Here is an 18182-nt window from a genome sequence, read left to right as displayed (position 1 = left end):
TTTTTGTGCTCGACCCATTTAACCCGTTCACAAAACCCATTTGACCCATTTCTATTTATTGATTTTTGAGTATTGATACCCATTAGACCCGTTTCTTCAATTTTTTTTTTATAGGACTTAATAGGTTGGAGAGAAACACATTTCGATCTTTTTTTAAGTTTTAATTTACATTTTTAGGCTTAATTTTTCTCAAGACCCAATTGACCTGAAAGCTTGACCCATTTGACCCGAATTTGAGTGTATGGGTCACAATTGCCGGTCTAAATCAGTACATGTATTAAAATCAACTAAAAAAATAAAATTACTTATTGACCACTCTATAACTTCTTCTTTTACCTCATAACTAGCATCCAAATTAAATGCAAATAAAAAATCTTAATAAACAATATGAGTGTTCCAGGGACGTAAATCAGTGTTGTTAAATCAGAAATCAGCGCGTAGATTTCTTAAAAAGGCTAAAGTATGGGGGGATGTGGACTTCCCGAATAACGAGCACCATGAAGGAAGTTTTTCAAGAACCCGTTTGACTTTTGGAGTCAATCTATCAACATCTGTTCTTAGTTTCAACACAAGACCTTGATCATTGTTTGTCACTTGAGTTTGGTTTTTGGCCCAGTAAAGGGTCAGATCAAACTTTTTGGGAGCATTTTTCCCTCCAGAATACTGTATGATATGCCATCCATCTGAGGTAGTTTTTGTGCCGATTTGAATAAGTTCCTCACCATTTTCAGCATCTGAAAAATGAGCATTACTGGATTAATCGGCAACTCGGGGATTAACCGAAGATTAATCTGATTGGACTTTTTATAAATTTATATAATAAATTTCAAATTACGAGAAATTATAGAAGAATACCATAAACATATACATAAACTCAAACAAATTGTATAAATACATAAACATAATTGTTAATTTGTTCAAAAGCTCTAAAATTCTAGTTTAAATTCATATTAAAATGTTGCCAATTTTAACTTTGACCAACAAACTTGATTTTGACCCATTAAACGACGTTGACCGGTTAATTAAACGAATTTTGGAAAACCCTATCAGTTTGTTCTTAAAAAGGAGTAATCGGGTTTTTTTTTACAACAGTGGAAAAAGGTGTGAAAAAGATCCAAAAATTCTACTCATTTACTTGTGATCCCGTCACTTTGGATTGCGATTTGGGTAAAACAAAGTAGGATTTACAAAAACCAGTCAAAAAGCGCCCAAATACAGTAATAATCCCCTAGATCATTTTATTCAGAAACTTAATAATGTGTAATCATTAAAAAGATATTACCTTTGAGTCTAAAATCTTCTATAATATTAGTATTGATTGCAAGAGACCATCGGGTCGAAACTTTAGCATCGATAGTAACTTGAGTAAGTCTTTCATCGGTTCTTAAATCACTCGTCACATCGAGCGTTGGGATATCTGATTTGCTCCATCCATTTACCAAATTGCCCTCGGTCCAACAACCGTATGAAGTTTTAAAAGTGACAAAGTCAACAACTTTTTCTCTTCCACATACAAACCCTTCATCAATATGTTGAATCTCATTGTTTAAGTTTCCAGGGGTAGTTGAAAAAAAAGATACATAAGAACTCGGTTCTTTGTATTCCCCGTTCGTTCCTGACGCGTCCACAACATGAACGACCTGAGAATCATCATGGGTTTACATAAATATAAATCAAATCCACTGGTTCTAAACAAAGATATGAAGTTTGACTTCAGGTAGCAAAATGGGCGGGTCGAGCAGAGTAGGTTCACCGTCTGAAGTTGTTTTAACTTTGAACTATCAAATGTGATGCATTAACTTACAATTTATTAAGGATTAATAACTTTTTCTAATTCTTTATTTTATTTTGATAGATGTACCAATCTTAATAACAAATACTACCTGTAAAATATGTCTGTAAATAGAAATACATATTGGTGTTGTATCTTGAAAGCACGCGGTTTTGCGACCAAAAAACTCAAAAATGTATCTATTTCCTAACAAATTGTAATTTTAACTAAGTGATAAAATGAGTAGTTCTGAATTTCTGATTCTTTATACTGATTATCACTCGTTATTTTTGGGTCCCATTTCCCTTTCTCGTATCAAGTACATGGTCAATCTCATAACAAGTGTGTTCAACAAAGTGAAAAATGTCATGAACAAAACAGACAGGAACTTACATTTACGGCTCTCGATACATCTTCGGTAAATGGTGGAATGATTCCAGATATCACCGCAATTAGTGAAAGTCCAAACAAAATAAAGTTTCCAATTGCAATTATTTTTTTTACACCTAAATGAAGAATAAGTAAATCATCATGCAGTAAGAAAGAATAATAATAAGACTAAAATGATAAAGTTTCAATATGCTAAAATTGCTCTACATGTTTGTCGTCACGCTTCAAAGAAGGCGAATAAGTAGGCTACTTGTTCTCCTTTGTTTATAAAACAAGTATCCATTTGACTTTTAATAGTCAAAACTGATCTTAGAAATTTCTAAAAAACGAGACATTATTACAAGTTACCAAAATGAAACTTCAAAAGTCAAATATGGATATTTATTTATTCGATATTATATCGCGATCTAAAAATACCTGAAATGTGGATGTACGAAAGAAGATACACCAACGTAAGGCATATGATAGCCGAAATGTACACGGCAACTATTAGACCCGCCATCCACTCAGAGCTGCCTCCGGGACTCCTTTATCCATATAAAAAACATTTTAAAAAATTAATGCATATACATAAAATGTAGTTAAAAAAAAGAGAACATAAAAAAAGATGTTAATTTGACTTTCTTTTAGTAGGGGCAGTTATAAAGGTAAGCTTATATAAAGAATATATTAAATAAAAACATATTTGTAATACCTGTCAAAGCGAACTGCAATACCGACAACAGTTCCTGCTAATCGAATGAACATGCCACCCGAGATTAAAAATGGTGCAAATAGTCCGATTATTAACGTTATAGTTTTCATCGCCTTTGGTGCCCGGGTCGGGGATAAAGTTGCTTCTAGCAATCCATCTAAAAAATCAAGAATTATCACTCAAAATCCAACATAGACTAACTACAAGTACTCCATCCGTCCCAAAATAACTGTCTTATTTTGACTTTTGAAGTCTTTCTTTTCAACTTTGACTTTAATATTTTTGTTTTTGTTATAAAAAATTGATGAAAATTATATCAATGAAACATGTTTAAAGCCCGGTTCATTTATATATATTTCATCAAAATATATAACACAAAAAAATAATAGCAAGTCAGAGTTGAGAAAGAAAGACTTTCAAAAGTCAAAAAGGTCAAATGGGACATTTATTTTGATACATAGGGATTATTATTTTTTGAGAAAGTAAACTTACAAGCAAAAGCTGGCGAAACAAGCCACACAAGGGCTAAATAAGAAGATCCAACTTTATAATAATGTCCCAACACAAGAAGAATAAGCCATTGCAACAACCCGCTTTTATAAAGCGATCTTTCAGATTCCAATTTGGCCCAGTTGGCTTGAACCGCAGGAGACAGTGTCTCCATTCTTTTGGAAAATACACGTGATATGTAACGTTTTAGTACAAGATAACCGATATGTTGACCAGTCAAAGCCCCAAGGAATGCAGGGGAAGCAAATAAACCAACAACGAGCCACGGGCTTGAAATAAAGGGAACCGGTGATGAAGATATAAGTGGTAGAATGAATGCAACGGCGATTGAGAAACTTAATGAACATATCCACATTAGTAGGATGCTTAAGAATGATAAGGCTAAAGATGATGTGGCGGGTGACCCGCCCATTACAACTGATGTAGCCCATATCATAATAGATTGCATTATGACAGAATTGTAGAGCATGTTGGCTAAACGTTGACGGAATACAACCATATATGTTCCCTGAATTGTCACATCGAATGATTATATCAGAAGCATGTAATCATGTTAAAAAATAACTAAAGGTACTCCCTATGCGAGATTAATTAACTTTTTTTGCAACACTTATGGCCACTGTTGTAAAACACCTCCAATTACTCACGATTAATCCCCGATTACTCCTTTTAAGAACAGACCGATCCGATTTTCCAAAATCCGTTTAACCAATTGGTCAGCATCAGTTAATGGGTCAAAATCAGATTTTTTGGTCAAAATCAAAGTGAACGATTATCTTGATGTTTAAGACAATTTTGTCAACTAGAAAAATAGAGTTTTTGAATAAATGAAGGATTATCATTATGTTGTTAGACAATTCTGCTAAAGTTTATGTGTATGTTTATGGATTTCTTCAATATCTACAAATATATTTTTGAAATTTATTATTTAACGTATAAAAAGTCCAAACTAATTAATCCCCGAATTGCAGATTACTCCCTCCGAAGTCAAGACCAAAATTTATTATGACATCAGCTCCACATCAGAATATGTCAACATGGTCAAGGTGAACTGGTAATTTTAGATTACCATATATCAAATGTTTATTTATTTTCCTGTAAATTGTTACCTGTTGAATAGTTTCACAAAAAATGTGTCACCCAACAAACAATACTTAAAACTTTCTTGGTTACCATTCTACACAATTTTCCATCTATTTAATTTCAAAAGTCAAAGTGTTAGTCTCATTTGAAGTGGTGGGAGTCGTAATACGTCATGTTTTCTAATCATTAAACCATAAAAACATATCCACTAAAAGCATAAAAAGGTAAACATACCAAAATGTCAAAATATATGGCTGCATCACCATCACTTTTATCATTAACTGCCATTACTTTTCCTTTAGAAAGTTCAGATGACGATGCAGTATGAAGCAGAAAAGCAAGCATGTTTTCTCCAAGATGTTGAAGTGAACCCGGTTTTAAAAGCTTCAACTTATCGTTCTGCACATGAGTATAAGATCTCGCTTTCATAAGAACTCGTTTATAATGGTCAGAACGAAAGTGCCATGTCAACACAAACTTTTAATAATACCTTTGTGTGATACACGGCGGTATTATCCGCGTAAGCAAAGTCGAGGCCAGAAAGACCAGCAACCTCTTTGTACACTTGAAAATCAGTAGCAGATTTAATCACACCAGATGTAAAAAGATCCTGCACCACTAAACAAATTTTAAACTTAAAAATCCAAAGTTATATATGATATGTTTAAAAATATTTATTTTTAACACGAAAAGGTTTAATATATTTGATGAAAATAAAGAAATGAAAGAATACATACCTGAGCAAGAATTTGACCAGATGGGTATTTGGCTACCAATGCGAAGTTTTCAATAGGCCATGCATGAGGACCAGCCTGTAAAAACAAACTTGTTAGGACAGAAATTTATTTAAATCTAATGAAGCACGTTTAGTTTTTCGGTTTAATTGCATTAATTAGAGATGTGTTAACCTGAAATATAGCAGATGCTCCTCCAATGCCCATGGCCTCCAAGTCAATAGCCATGCGTATGGAACTACTCCATGGATGCTACAATACAAAAAGAAATAAAGAAATTTAAATTAAAACTTATGCATTAATAAATCATTCTGTTTCTGTTTATAATTAGGGCTTAAAAAATTTCTATAAAAAAAGACACATTACTGATCAAGCAAAGGTTCATACCTGAGTTATAAAGCTATGTGCACCATTTAAGCCTTCTTCCTCCCCAGTATTAAACAAGAAAATAACCGAATTCTTGAAACCGTGGGCCCAATGGGAGATTCCTCGAGCAAGCTCAAGCATAACAGCTACACAAGAACTGCAGTCACCTGCTCCTTCCCTTCATCAACATAAACCTTCATTATCTTTTTCAATACAAAGAAAAATAAGTAAAAAATAAAAGAAAAATGGATGATATTTTTACCCTGAGAAGACGGTATCTATGTGAGAAGAGACCAGAATAGCACTATCTACAGCTTCAGAATCGTACTTAGGCGAAATTCTTACAACTACGTGTTTGAGATCTGAATAAACAAGCGTTTTCCCGTTAAAAAGTCCACTAACCAAAATATTAGCACCGGAGCTTGCTTGAAAAAGGTCCACTTCAACATCAACTTCCCAGTGAACCGTCTTTGCGATTTTCTCGGCAGCTTCTAATACATACTGCACAAACAACAAGCACATAAACAAACAAATTAAGTACACAGATTAATGTATTCACTAAATCATCAAAATATAAGGTATATGAGTATGTGAAATATTCATTTCAATCTTTAAATTTGCTTGAAATCCAAGAGACCAATCAGAGCGCGACAATCACTTCCATGAACCCTGAACCCTAAATCCTAAACCCTAAACCCTAAACCCTAAACCGGGATAAATTTAAAAAAAAAAAAAAAATTAATAATAATAAGAAAAAAGAAGTCAATCACATGTTAACCTCCCACGTTTACCACATTTGATTGTCGCGCTCTGATTAGTCCCTTGGATTTCAATCAAATTTGAGGATTCAAATGAATACATCTCATATAAGTATATGTGAGTATATCCAGATACTTGAACATAAGTTACAATTTATAATACCTGCAATCCAAGCTCCAAAGCATCAGAACCAACAGGATGAGGACCCAACTGAGTCAACTCGACAACATGCTTCATTGCCGCCTCTTCCGAAAACCCTCTTTTACCGACTCGCTCAGCCGTAAGAGGTTCGGGTAAAATCTCAAACTGGTAATGATAAACTGCCCATATCCCTTGTGTGATCAAAATAAACAAAGCCAAAACAACATAACCTGATCTCTTTGCAGTCACTACATTCTTAATATTTGTCTCGTCTACTACCTTCCCTGACTTTAATACGCCATTACCGGATTCCTTTGATGTACTACCCGGAATCTTTTTTGACCTGCTTCTCATTCTTATTATCTCACTTTGGCAATTAATCAAACACCTGGAATGCAACCAGATAACACCACTTATATATACTTCATTATTCAAAATCATAAGATAAAATTTACCAAAATTGTAACTCAAAATTGCAAGATTATTGGATCTCAAAAAGAATTCTAAGCAATAATTCATGGGTATTTACTACGACTGATGTTTGAATACATATTTGATCTCTATAATGAATAACTGAAAGATCGAACCTTTATTGCGATTTGGACCCCTTAAGATGGGGAGAATTTTATTAACAGATTTGTATACAACTGATCACGGAATATGGGAGGAATATAAGTTATCTTGTTTAGATAGTAAGTTGGAAAAACAAAATATTAAAAAAAAAAACCTTTAATTTGGCGAAATACATACAGTATATGTGTAGTTTGTTGAAGTCTTGTGTTAGTTGCTATTTGACTTTTTAAGTCGATGTGTTTTTGCATGTGACGTAATGGTATTGGATGAGTGTTTGCTTATCTTTTCATAAATGACCTCCAACCCCCCTCAGCTATCAAACTTTCAAACTAACAAACTTTAAAAAAAAAAAAAAAACTATTCAAACTTTCAATTATTGCAAATTAATCTAGAATAATTGAATAATTTAGACTGTCGGAAAAAAAAAATGAGAAAGGAATAAGTGAAATCAATGTGTCGAAAAGTATATGAAATATCTTTAGAATTTTGTATTAATATGAGTATTCGAACCCGCTTTGTGAACCCACTAATCACAAGGTGATTGCACGCTTTGCGAACCGACCAATTTCAGGACAACCACTTGTTTTGCAAACCAACCAATCCTAAACAATTACCCACTTTAAGAGTAGCCCGGAGTCATATCTCAATTTAAGTATATATCTTATATGCATTTTGTATGGCTCCTTATCAAGATTTCGAGTATAACTCAGGCGTTTGGTTAGAAGGGAAAGGGTATTGGAGTTTTTGTTGCCTTTTGGTCATGTATGAAACTTTAACAAGTTCATTTTTTGACATCACAACAAGAAAATGTCCTCCTTTCGGGTATATAACGCAATAATCTAACGAGTCACAAAATCATAACATAACATATCATATAATGCCACATCAACGAAAAGAAAGTTTAAGAAAATTAAGATATAGAAGGTAAACCATATTTAGATAAATAAATGGGTATATCACAACCACAAAATAGCAATACACACGTACTAGTGGCATGACTGCATTGAGGGGAGACTCCAAATGCCAGGTGACTACTGATCATCACATCACATCACATCTATAATTATACTAAAGCCATTTTAAAACAAAAGGGCTAACCAATTTCACACAAACTATATGGGGGTATAGAACACAAACACAAGTGCTGAATACTAAGACCAGTAGATGTCTACTTCGGCATTGGTTGAGGCTCGATGGAATTTTAACAACTTTGTAGCAACCATCAACCTTCCACTGTCACCATTAAACACTTCAGATGACACGGGATAAATATCAATAATTTTTAACGAGGGTGAATCTGCAAGTAATTTCTTTATCAGCAATATTTCATTCTCTGAACCTTGAAAAGATAGCAACGCCACATTTCGTAGTTGTGGCAGCCCAAATTGGATGGAGTTTATCTCTGACAAAAAAATTGCAGGTGGTGGGACAGCATCATTGTGTTTAGCCTACCAAAAATAAATAGTATTATTTAGAAACACACCTATGAAGCAAATCGATAAGTATACGGTACATATATGTTCACTTACTGAGATCCAAAGGGTCTGCAGTTTGGGAGAACACCCAATCAACTCAAAAGCAAACATCAGGTTAGTCTTACAGCTAAAATCAATTTGGTATAATGTAAGACTCTCAAGGCAGGGAAAGGAGGAAGGGACCCGCACTGTACCAACTAAATCTCCTAAGAACTATAATAAGAAAAGTTGTAGATTAGAAGGCATCAATGCAATTTAATGTAAATATGATTTCAATTTACTGTAAATATATGATTTCAAAGACCCAAGTAATAAGCCTTACCTGGTAGTCTAGGAAATCCAAAGAGAGCAGTTGAAGATTTGGAAGACAAGTCCCAAGGTCAACAATTAAAGAACTTGTGATTGCTCTATGGTCAAGCAAATGCAATGGCAGGAACAATTCTTTAAGATTTATTAGTTTAGCAATATCAACTAGTTTAATTTCTCCTTGGCTGACACTCAGAATCTCAAGTGAAGGACTTCGAGTGATAATTTCTCCAAGACTTGTGTTTTCAAATACTACCTTACCCAGGTCCAAACGCAAAAGATTTGGTAAACCACAAAAAGTGGGTGGGGAATACACAGAACAGTTATGAAGTGTCAAACTTTCCAACTCCACACAAGAGAAAATATGGGTAGATAACTTAAGAGGTGGTACATGCATATTGTTAAGAGTTAACTCTTTCACTCCATTTCGTGACAAGAACATGATCCAATCATTTATATCCTCAACATCGAATACCTTGCCACTTGGTATAGAGAGAACAAATTTTGTTACGGGACCTTTAAGATGAAGAAGAAGTCTACTTATTATATTCCTCACATCATACCAATTCACAATTCCTAGTCCCACCAAATACTCAAAAAACATCCAGTCAAACACGAGGTGAGTGACCATAGTCCATTTAAACCTCCATTTCCTTGACAAGATAGCGGTCCTTACTGCATATTGAATGGGCAAACGATCCAGAATATTAGTAACCACATTATCAGGCATGCTGTTGATACCATCCTCCAACACAACTTTAGATGCTTCATGTGTCCCGGGAGCCAAATCCATATTCTAATAAACATAAGACAAAGCTGAGATATAAGAATCAAAGTATAAGCTAGCAGAATAGTAAATCAATTATTACATTATTACATTACATATTATATTACATATATACACCATAATAAACCAGTATCAATCAAGTATAACAAAAAGAAGAACTAAAACACCATTACAACTACAATTAAAACAACAATAATAGTCAATAATATATTTTGACCACTAAAGAGTATTAAGCTTGGCATAATCATCGAAATATTTGTGCTATATATCTGTAGCAAATTAACATAAGAAAAACAAAAAATTACAGATTCACAACTCATAATCGTGAGTATATATAAGATAATATGTATTTAAACAAAACATAAACTTAAAGATACCTTCCGTATTCTGTGAATGACTGATTTTTCAAGTTAATATCAGAGTAAAATTTAGTGAACGAAAACCCTAAAGTCAATGAAATGATCGATAAATTAAATGATCGATAGTGTGAAATAAAATGATAACTTTGATGATCGATTGTGAATTTTATGATAGAGATAGTGAGTAGTCAGGGTTTTACAGGCGTATTATATAGAGAGAGGGTATATGTATCGACGAGTATAAATTATGTTTTAGGAAGATGAACATAATAAATTATCAATAGGTAGCTTTGGTAAAGTAGCAGACATAAATATAAATAAAATATTATATATGTTATAAATCTAGTAGTTTATAACTATATTTAGTAATCTATTCTTAAGAACAAGTCTTCTTACTAATAAATATGAACAAAGAATAAAGAAGATTGGTAGAAAATAATTTCTATTATAAAAGAAGAAATGAAGAGAGTATATATATATATATATATATGTGAGAAATATATTGATAAGTGTATATATATGCAAGTTTAAAGAGTTACTTACACCTCATATTTATACACAAAAATGGTCATACAATGTTGACTAAATCTTTGTACAAAATTGACTATCTATACATTTATTATTTATTATTATTATCATAACACTCTTCCTTAGATAGTAATTTTGTTTTGTAAGAGATCAACTATAAGTTGCTGCCTCGTTAAAAACCTTGCTAAAGAAAACCCAGTGGGAAAAACTTTAGCTAAGGGAAAAAGAGTGCAGCATAGAGTTGACTCCCCCTCAAGTAGACATCGCTTCTGATGTTACATCTTTTGAATATGTCTCATTACAATGTTATGAACGTGTGTTCTGAAAATAGCAGTTGGAAGTGCTTTAGTGAAAAGATCAGCAGAGTTTTTGCTGGATTGAACATATCTCATTTCAATCTGGTTGTCAATGAGATTTTGAGTGTATGAGAAGAAACTAGGAGGTATATGTTTTGTTCGATCACTTTTGATATACCATTTTTTCATCTATGCTATGCAAGCTGCATTATCTTCATAGATACTTGTTGGACTTTTATCGCGTTCTAGTCCACAAGAATCAGTAATGAGTTGTGTCATTGATCTCAACCAAAAACATTCCCGAGTAGCTTCATGTAATGCAATCACTTCGGCATGATTTGATGATGTTGCAACAAGTGTTTGTTTTTTAGAATTCCATGATATTGCATTACCTCCGTTTAGGAATATATATCCATTTTGAGATTTAGCTTTATGAGGATCAGATAAATAACCCGCATCTGCATAACCAACCAAATCTTATTTTGATTCGTTAGAATAAAATAATCCTAAATCAGTGGTTCCTCGAAGGTATGTGTTTGATCCCATTCTAGTGTCTTTTGGTAGGAGCTGAGCTGAACCTTGCTAACAAATTAACTGCAAAAGAAATGTCAGGTCTTGTACAATTTGTAAGATACATAAGAGCTCCAATTGCACTAAGATATGGAACTTCTGATCCGTTAAGATCTTCATGATCTTCACAGTGATAAAATGAATCAGTGTCAATATTGAGTGATCTAACAACCAACGATTTTGTCTTTAAAAATGTTTTAAAATCTTTTCGGTATAAGTTGTTTGATGTACAAGTAAACCATTAGGCATATGCTTAATTCGCAATCCAAGTCAATACTGATCTCTTTATTTGTTCATGTGATGTTATGATCATTGACATAAATAACTTACAATCACATATCCGGACATTGTTTTCTTAATAAGAACACACGTGCAAATAAGATTATTTGTATACCCCTTTTCTTATCAAGTAATCACTTAATCGGGTATACCATATGCGATCCGGTTGTTTCAACCCATATAAAGACCTTTGTAATTTAATTGAGTACATTTCTTTGTGTTTTGCATTTGATGCTTCTGAGACCTTAAATCCTTCAGGTATCTTCATATATATATATATATATATATATATATATATATATATATATATATATATATATATATATATATATATATATATATATATATATATATATATATATATATATATATATATATCACTATCAAGTGATCCATAAAGATCAGCAGTAATAACATCCATGAGATGCATTTCTAGATTTTTAGAAACTGACAGGCTAATTAAGTATCTAAAAGTAATTGCATCCATAACAGGGGAATAAGTTTCATCATAATCAATTCCCGGTCTTTGAGAAAAATCTTGAGTTACAAGTCTAACTTTATACCTTGTAACTTCATTTTTCTCATTTCATTTTCGCATAAAAATCCATCTGTACTCCACATGTTTCACATCTTTAGGTGTGAGAATGATAGATCCGAAAACTTTTCTTTTATTGAGCGATTCAAATTCAGCTCGTATTGCTCTTTTCCAATGATCCCAATCATTTCTATTTTTCCATGACAGATTTTTGGTTCTGGATCATTATCATCATCATTCATGATGTCATATGCAACATTATATGAAAATATCGCATCAATATTTTTCATGTCAGTTCGGTTCCATAATATTTTTTGAATGTGCATAATTGATTGCAATTTCCGTATTGACATCATTAATCTCCTCTGCAGAAGGAGTATTGATTTGTGGTTCTTCTTGAACACTTTCTTTTACCTCATTATCAACTAATTTTCTTTTTCGAGAATTTTTATCTTTGGAACCAATTGGTCTCCCACGTTTCTGGCGTGGCAAAGACTCATGAGTGACATTATTGCCAGCTTTTAGAATTTCAATTCTAGCTGAAGCATTTACTGCTAGTATATATGATTTAGTCACTACTTTTTGTATCTGTAAATACATCAGGTAATTTATTTGCAAGTTCTTGCATATGTATTATTTTTGAACTTTCTTTTCGCATTCTTTTGTGCGATGATCAAGATACATTAATTTATGTTCACATCATGAAACATCTTTTTTTTTTATTTTTCATTTCTCCCCCTAATATAGGGAACAATTTTTCATTATAATGACAATCAGCAAAATGTGCTGTAAAAACATCACCCGTCATGGGTTCAATATATCTTATAATTGAATATGTTTCATATCCAACATATATTCCCATCATCCTTTGAGGACCCATTTTAGTGCGTTGTGGTTGTGCAACTAGAACATACACTGCACAATCAAATGTCTTAATGGTGTGAAATATTTGGCTCTTGGCCAAGATCAAGTTGTAGAGGAGAATATTTATGAGTCGCACTTTGTTTAATGTGAAATAAAGTCGCAGCATATAAATTTGCATGTCCTTATATAAATTCTGAGAGTTATGTACTCATTTTTAATGGTCTAGCTATTAGTTGCATGCTTTTAATTATTGATTTAGCTATATCAAATTTTTTGCACATGAGCAACTGGATGTTCAATAACAATCCTTTTAGACATATAATAATCATAAAATGCTTGAGATATTGACTCACCCTTATATATATATATATATATATATATATATATATATATATATATATATATATATATATATATATATATATATATATATATATATATCACTATCAAGTGATCCATAAAGATCAGCAGTAATAACATCCATGAGATGCATTTCTAGATTTTTAGAATCTGACAGGCTAATTAAGTATCTAAAAGTAATTGCATCCATAACAGGGGAATAAGTTTCATCACAATCAATTCCCGGTCTTTGAGAAAAATCTTGAGTTACAAGTCTAACTTTATACCTTGTAACTTCATTTTTGTCATTTCATTTTCGCATAAAAATCCATCTGTACTCCACATGTTTCACATCTTTAGGTGTGAGAATGATAGATCCGAAAACTTTTCTTTTATTGAGCGATTCAAATTCAGCTCGTATTGCTCTTTTCCAATGATCCCAATCATTTCTATTTTTCTATGACAGATTTTGGTTCTGGATCATTATCATCATCATTTATGATGTCATATGTAACATTATATGAAAATATCTCATCAATATTTTTCATGTCATTTCGGTTCCATAATATTTTTTGAATGTGCATAATTGATTGCAATTTCCGTATTGACATCATTAATCTCCTCTGCAGAAGGAGTATTGATTTGTGGTTCTTCTTGAACACTTTCTTTTACCTCATTATCAACTAATTTTCTTTTTCGAGAATTTTTATCTTTGGAACCAATTGGTCTCCCACGTTTCTGGCGTGGCAAAGACTCATGAGTGACATTATTGCCAGCTTTTAGAATTTCAATTCTAGCTGAAGCATTTACTGCTAGTATATATGATTTAGTCACTACTTTTTGTATCTGTAAATACATCAGGTAATTTATTTGCAAGTTCTTGCATATGTATTATTTTTAAACTTTCTTTTCGCATTCTTTTGTGCGATGATCAAGATACATTAATTTATGTTCACATCATGAAACATTTTTTTTTTTATTTTTCATTTCTCCCCCTAATATAGGGAACAATTTTTCATTATAATGACAATCAGCAAAATGTGCTGTAAAAACATCACCCGTCATGGGTTCAATATATCTTATAATTGAATATGTTTCATATCCAACATATATTCCCATCATCCTTTGAGGACCCATTTTAGTGCGTTGTGGTTGTGCAACTCGAACATACACTGCACAATCAAATGTCTTAATGGTGTGAAATATTTGGCTCTTGGCCAAGATCAAGTTGTAGAGGAGAATATTTATGAGTCGCACTTTGTTTAATGTGAAATAAAGTCGCAGTATGTAAATTTGCATGTCCTTATATAAATTCTGAGAGTTATGTACTCATTTTTAATGGTCTAGCTATTAGTTGCATGCTTTTAATTATTGATTCAGCTATATCAAATTTTTTGCACATGAGCAACTGGATGTTCAATAACAATCCTTTTAGACATATAATAATCATAAAATGCTTGAGATATTGACTCACCAACATTATCAAGTCTCACCCTTTTAATGGTGTAATCGAGAAATGTGCTCTTAATTTAATAATTTAAACAAGAAACTTTCCTAATGCCACATTTCGATTTGATAATAAACAAATATGAGACCATCTGTTAGATGTGTCTATTAGAACCATGAAATATCGAAATTGTCCACATGATGGATGTATTGATCCATATATATCACCTTGAATTCTTTCAAGAAACATTTGTTATTCCTTTTCATAATATACTTTTCATTAATCACCATATGTGCTTTTCATTAATCACCATATGTACTTTTTCATTAATCACCATATGTGTTTTTTCATTAATCACCAAATGTACTTTTTCATTAATCACCATATGTGCTTTTCATTAATCACCATATGTGCTTTTCATTAATCACCATATGCGCTTTTCATCATATATCCTTTTCACCATATACGCTTTTAATCATATGCGCTGCGCTTTTCATCATATGCACTTTTCATCATATGCGCTTTTAATCATATGCGCTGCGCTTTTCATCATATGCGCTTTTAATCATATGCGCTGCGCTTTTCATCATATGCGCTTTTTATCATATGCACTTTTAATCATATGCACTGCGCTTTTCATCATATGTGCTTTTCATCATATGCGCTGCGCTTTTTATCATATGCGCTTTTAATCATATGCGCTGCGCTTTTCATCATATGCGCTTTTCGGTGCTACATAGGTATTTTTCATTTTCGGTTATCATTGACTGATAATCATATCCATTATGATATATATCAGAGAAACTTAACAAATTTCTCTTTGATTTGGGAGAAAACAAAGCATTGTTTATCAGAAAATTCGTACCATTTGGTAATATGAATTTTTGCCTTTTTCGTTCCTTATATCAAGTTTGCAAGACCTGATATAGTATTTATAATTCCTTCATTTGATTTAAATCAATGAAATATTTCTTAGATTTGATCATAGTGTGTATGTTACCACTATCTGCAATACATAGGTCTTTACCATTTAATTGAAGTTGTATTTCAGCAGGATTCATACTAAAACTTCAAATAAGATAAGCAAATAATGAGTTATATTTCAGCAAGATAATCAAATTATATTACCTGCAAACAAGTTACAACCTGAAGTACATAAAAGATAACACTTAATAAACATATGCGTTATGGTCTAAAACCATTTATTTATGAGTGATACATAACAAGCTAGGCATCTTAGAAAATTCAAACCATTCAAGTGTGAAGACCCGTCCTAATCCATCTGGATGAAGTCCACATCGATTATAAACGATTCACAATAATTGGTTACATCGCGAGGTACTTGACCTCTATATGATACATTTTACAAACATTGCATTCGTTTTTAAAGACTGACTTTCTTTTCATCGATAGTTGACAGTATGCATACCATTTCATAATACATCCAACTATAATTGACTTAATAATAATCTTGATGAACTCAACGACTCGAATGCAACGTCTTTTGAAATATGACATGAATGACTCCAAGTAATATCTCTAATTGAGCAATTTCACAGCAGAAGATTTCTTTCATACCTAAGAATAAACATGCTTTAAAGTGTCAACCAAAAGGTTGGTGAGTTCATTAGTTTAACATAAATAATCATTTCCATCATTTTAATAGACCACAAGATTTCATATTTCCATTTCTCATAAACATACGTCTCATGCATAGAGACAAAAATATCATTCATATGGATTGAACACCTGGTAACCGACATTCACAATATACATATAAGAATATCCCCATCATTCCGGGATCCTCCTTCGGACATGATATAAATTTCGAAGTACTAAAGCATCCGGTACTTTGGATGGGGCTTGTTGGGCCCGATAGATCTATCTCTAGAGTTCGCGTCAATTAGGGTGTCTGTTCCCTAATTCTTAGATTACCAGACTTAATAAAAAGGGGCATATTCGGTTTAATAATTCAACCATAGAATGTAGTTTCGATTACTTGTGTATATTTCGTAAAACATTTATAAAAGCAGCGCATGTATTCTCAGTCCCAAAAATATATATTGCAAAAGCATTTAAAAAGGGATTAATGAAACTCACCTAATGTATTTTGTAGTAAAAATATATATGACGACATTGAACAAGTATAGGGTTGGCCTCGGATTCACGAACCTATATCATTTATATATATTAACACATAAAATGGTAATCGAACAATTTTATATATTATTAGATATTTAATTGTTATTTTAATTAGGTTTTTCATTAATAACCTTTTTAATTACATTTATTAATATTTATTATAAAAGTATAAATATCGTTATGTTATGTGTAGTAAATATAATTTTATATACTATTAGTTATTTGATAAAATAATATTGATGATAACAATAAATAAAAGTTGTTTTATTTTATAATAGTAATAAGAATAGTTATTATGATAATAATTTTGATAATATAAAAATATTAATATTAATGTCAAAATACTAATAATGATAGTGATAATATTAATTTTGATAAAAAATTATAATTTCTCTAATAATGATAATAATAATAGTAAAAATGATACTTTTAATATAAATGATAATTTTTTTTTTTTAATAAAAGTGATACTAATAAATTTTAATATGATAGTAATAATATTACTTAACAATAATCCTGGTAATCATAATTTTAGTTTTTAGATATTACTAATATTAAGTGGTAACTAATATTTTTATTTTTTTTAGTAATGATAATGATAATAATAATAATAATAATAATAATAATAATAATAATAATAATAATAATAATAATAATAATAATAATAATAATAATAATAATAATAGTAGTAGTAGTAGTAGTAGTAGTAGTAGTAGAAATATTAGTAACAATATGTTATACCTTTGTAGCATTAAAAAGGCTTAAAGTGCCCGAGACAGGACTCGAACACACGACCTCTAGCTTACCCATCAACACTCCCAACCATTCATCTGTCTTCGATTCTCTATTATTATTCGTATTTTATATGTATTTAATACGTATTTTTATGTTTTCATTTTATTCACCAAAACACTACCAAAAGTTATTAATGGATCATAATCCCATCTTTTAAGTCTCGGCCCAAAGTAGTTTCTTAAGCCCAACTGAATACAAAGCTCACGGCCCATCACATAAAAATAAATAAATGTTTTGTAGCCGCCATGGTTCGATCACAGGACCTCTCGTTAACACAACCACACCTTAAACCACTCAACCGAATCTATTTTTCTGAAATTATTCCAGGATTAAAACTATATAATGCATTTTATTTTCTTGGTTATCTTCTTCTTCATCATTTCGCTGTCACAACCTCATCATCTTCATCATCTCGTCGTTGCAGGTTATGTTCAATGAT

At 31.7% G+C, this 18182-nt stretch overlaps 2 protein-coding genes across 2 annotated transcripts; both read right to left on the bottom strand.

Moving 5' to 3' along the window:
• Nucleotides 1-288: 288 nt before the first annotated feature.
• LOC139893646 (uncharacterized) lies at nt 289-7170 on the bottom strand. The gene is made up of 14 exons (XM_071876822.1): nt 7036-7170; nt 6470-6836; nt 5811-6049; nt 5570-5726; nt 5357-5434; nt 5186-5260; nt 4939-5058; nt 4683-4847; nt 3348-3873; nt 2856-3012; nt 2579-2688; nt 2165-2277; nt 1283-1640; nt 289-734 (listed from the first exon to the last, which is right to left on the bottom strand). Exons 2-14 carry the CDS (start codon nt 6800-6802, stop codon nt 424-426), a joined length of 2742 nt encoding a protein of 913 aa, XP_071732923.1. The 5' UTR covers nt 6803-6836; nt 7036-7170; the 3' UTR covers nt 289-423.
• Nucleotides 7171-8172: 1002 nt separating this feature from the next.
• On the bottom strand, nt 8173-9199 carry LOC139890095 (F-box/FBD/LRR-repeat protein At1g13570-like). The gene is made up of 3 exons (XM_071872997.1): nt 8819-9199; nt 8551-8709; nt 8173-8469 (listed from the first exon to the last, which is right to left on the bottom strand). Exons 1-3 carry the CDS (start codon nt 9197-9199, stop codon nt 8173-8175), a joined length of 837 nt encoding a protein of 278 aa, XP_071729098.1.
• Nucleotides 9200-18182: the final 8983 nt, after the last annotated feature.

The sequence above is a fragment of the Rutidosis leptorrhynchoides genome, chromosome 2 (assembly GCF_046630445.1).
Source record: "Rutidosis leptorrhynchoides isolate AG116_Rl617_1_P2 chromosome 2, CSIRO_AGI_Rlap_v1, whole genome shotgun sequence".
In the NCBI taxonomy this organism is placed as follows: domain Eukaryota; kingdom Viridiplantae; phylum Streptophyta; class Magnoliopsida; order Asterales; family Asteraceae; genus Rutidosis; species Rutidosis leptorrhynchoides.
Note: the sequence above shows the minus strand (reverse complement) of the source record. Positions and strands in the feature narration are given on the sequence as shown.

Excerpts from the sequence above, each read along its gene's own strand:
- LOC139893646 (XM_071876822.1), bottom strand. The coding sequence starts at position 6,802 with ATGAGAAGCAGGTCAAAAAAGATTCCGGGTAGTACATCAAAGGAATCC. Across the intron at positions 3,013-3,347 it reads TGTTTCGCCAGCTTTTGCTT|ATGGATTGCTAGAAGCAACT; the intron begins GTAAGTTTACTT and ends TTGATTTTTTAG. Across the intron at positions 735-1,282 it reads AGAAGATTTTAGACTCAAAG|ATGCTGAAAATGGTGAGGAA; the intron begins GTAATATCTTTT and ends CTCATTTTTCAG.
- LOC139890095 (XM_071872997.1), bottom strand. The coding sequence starts at position 9,199 with ATGCATGTACCACCTCTTAAGTTATCTACCCATATTTTCTCTTGTGTG. Across the intron at positions 8,710-8,818 it reads TGGATTTCCTAGACTACCAG|TTCTTAGGAGATTTAGTTGG; the intron begins GTAAGGCTTATT and ends TTCTTATTATAG. Across the intron at positions 8,470-8,550 it reads TGCAGACCCTTTGGATCTCA|GCTAAACACAATGATGCTGT; the intron begins GTAAGTGAACAT and ends TATTTTTGGTAG.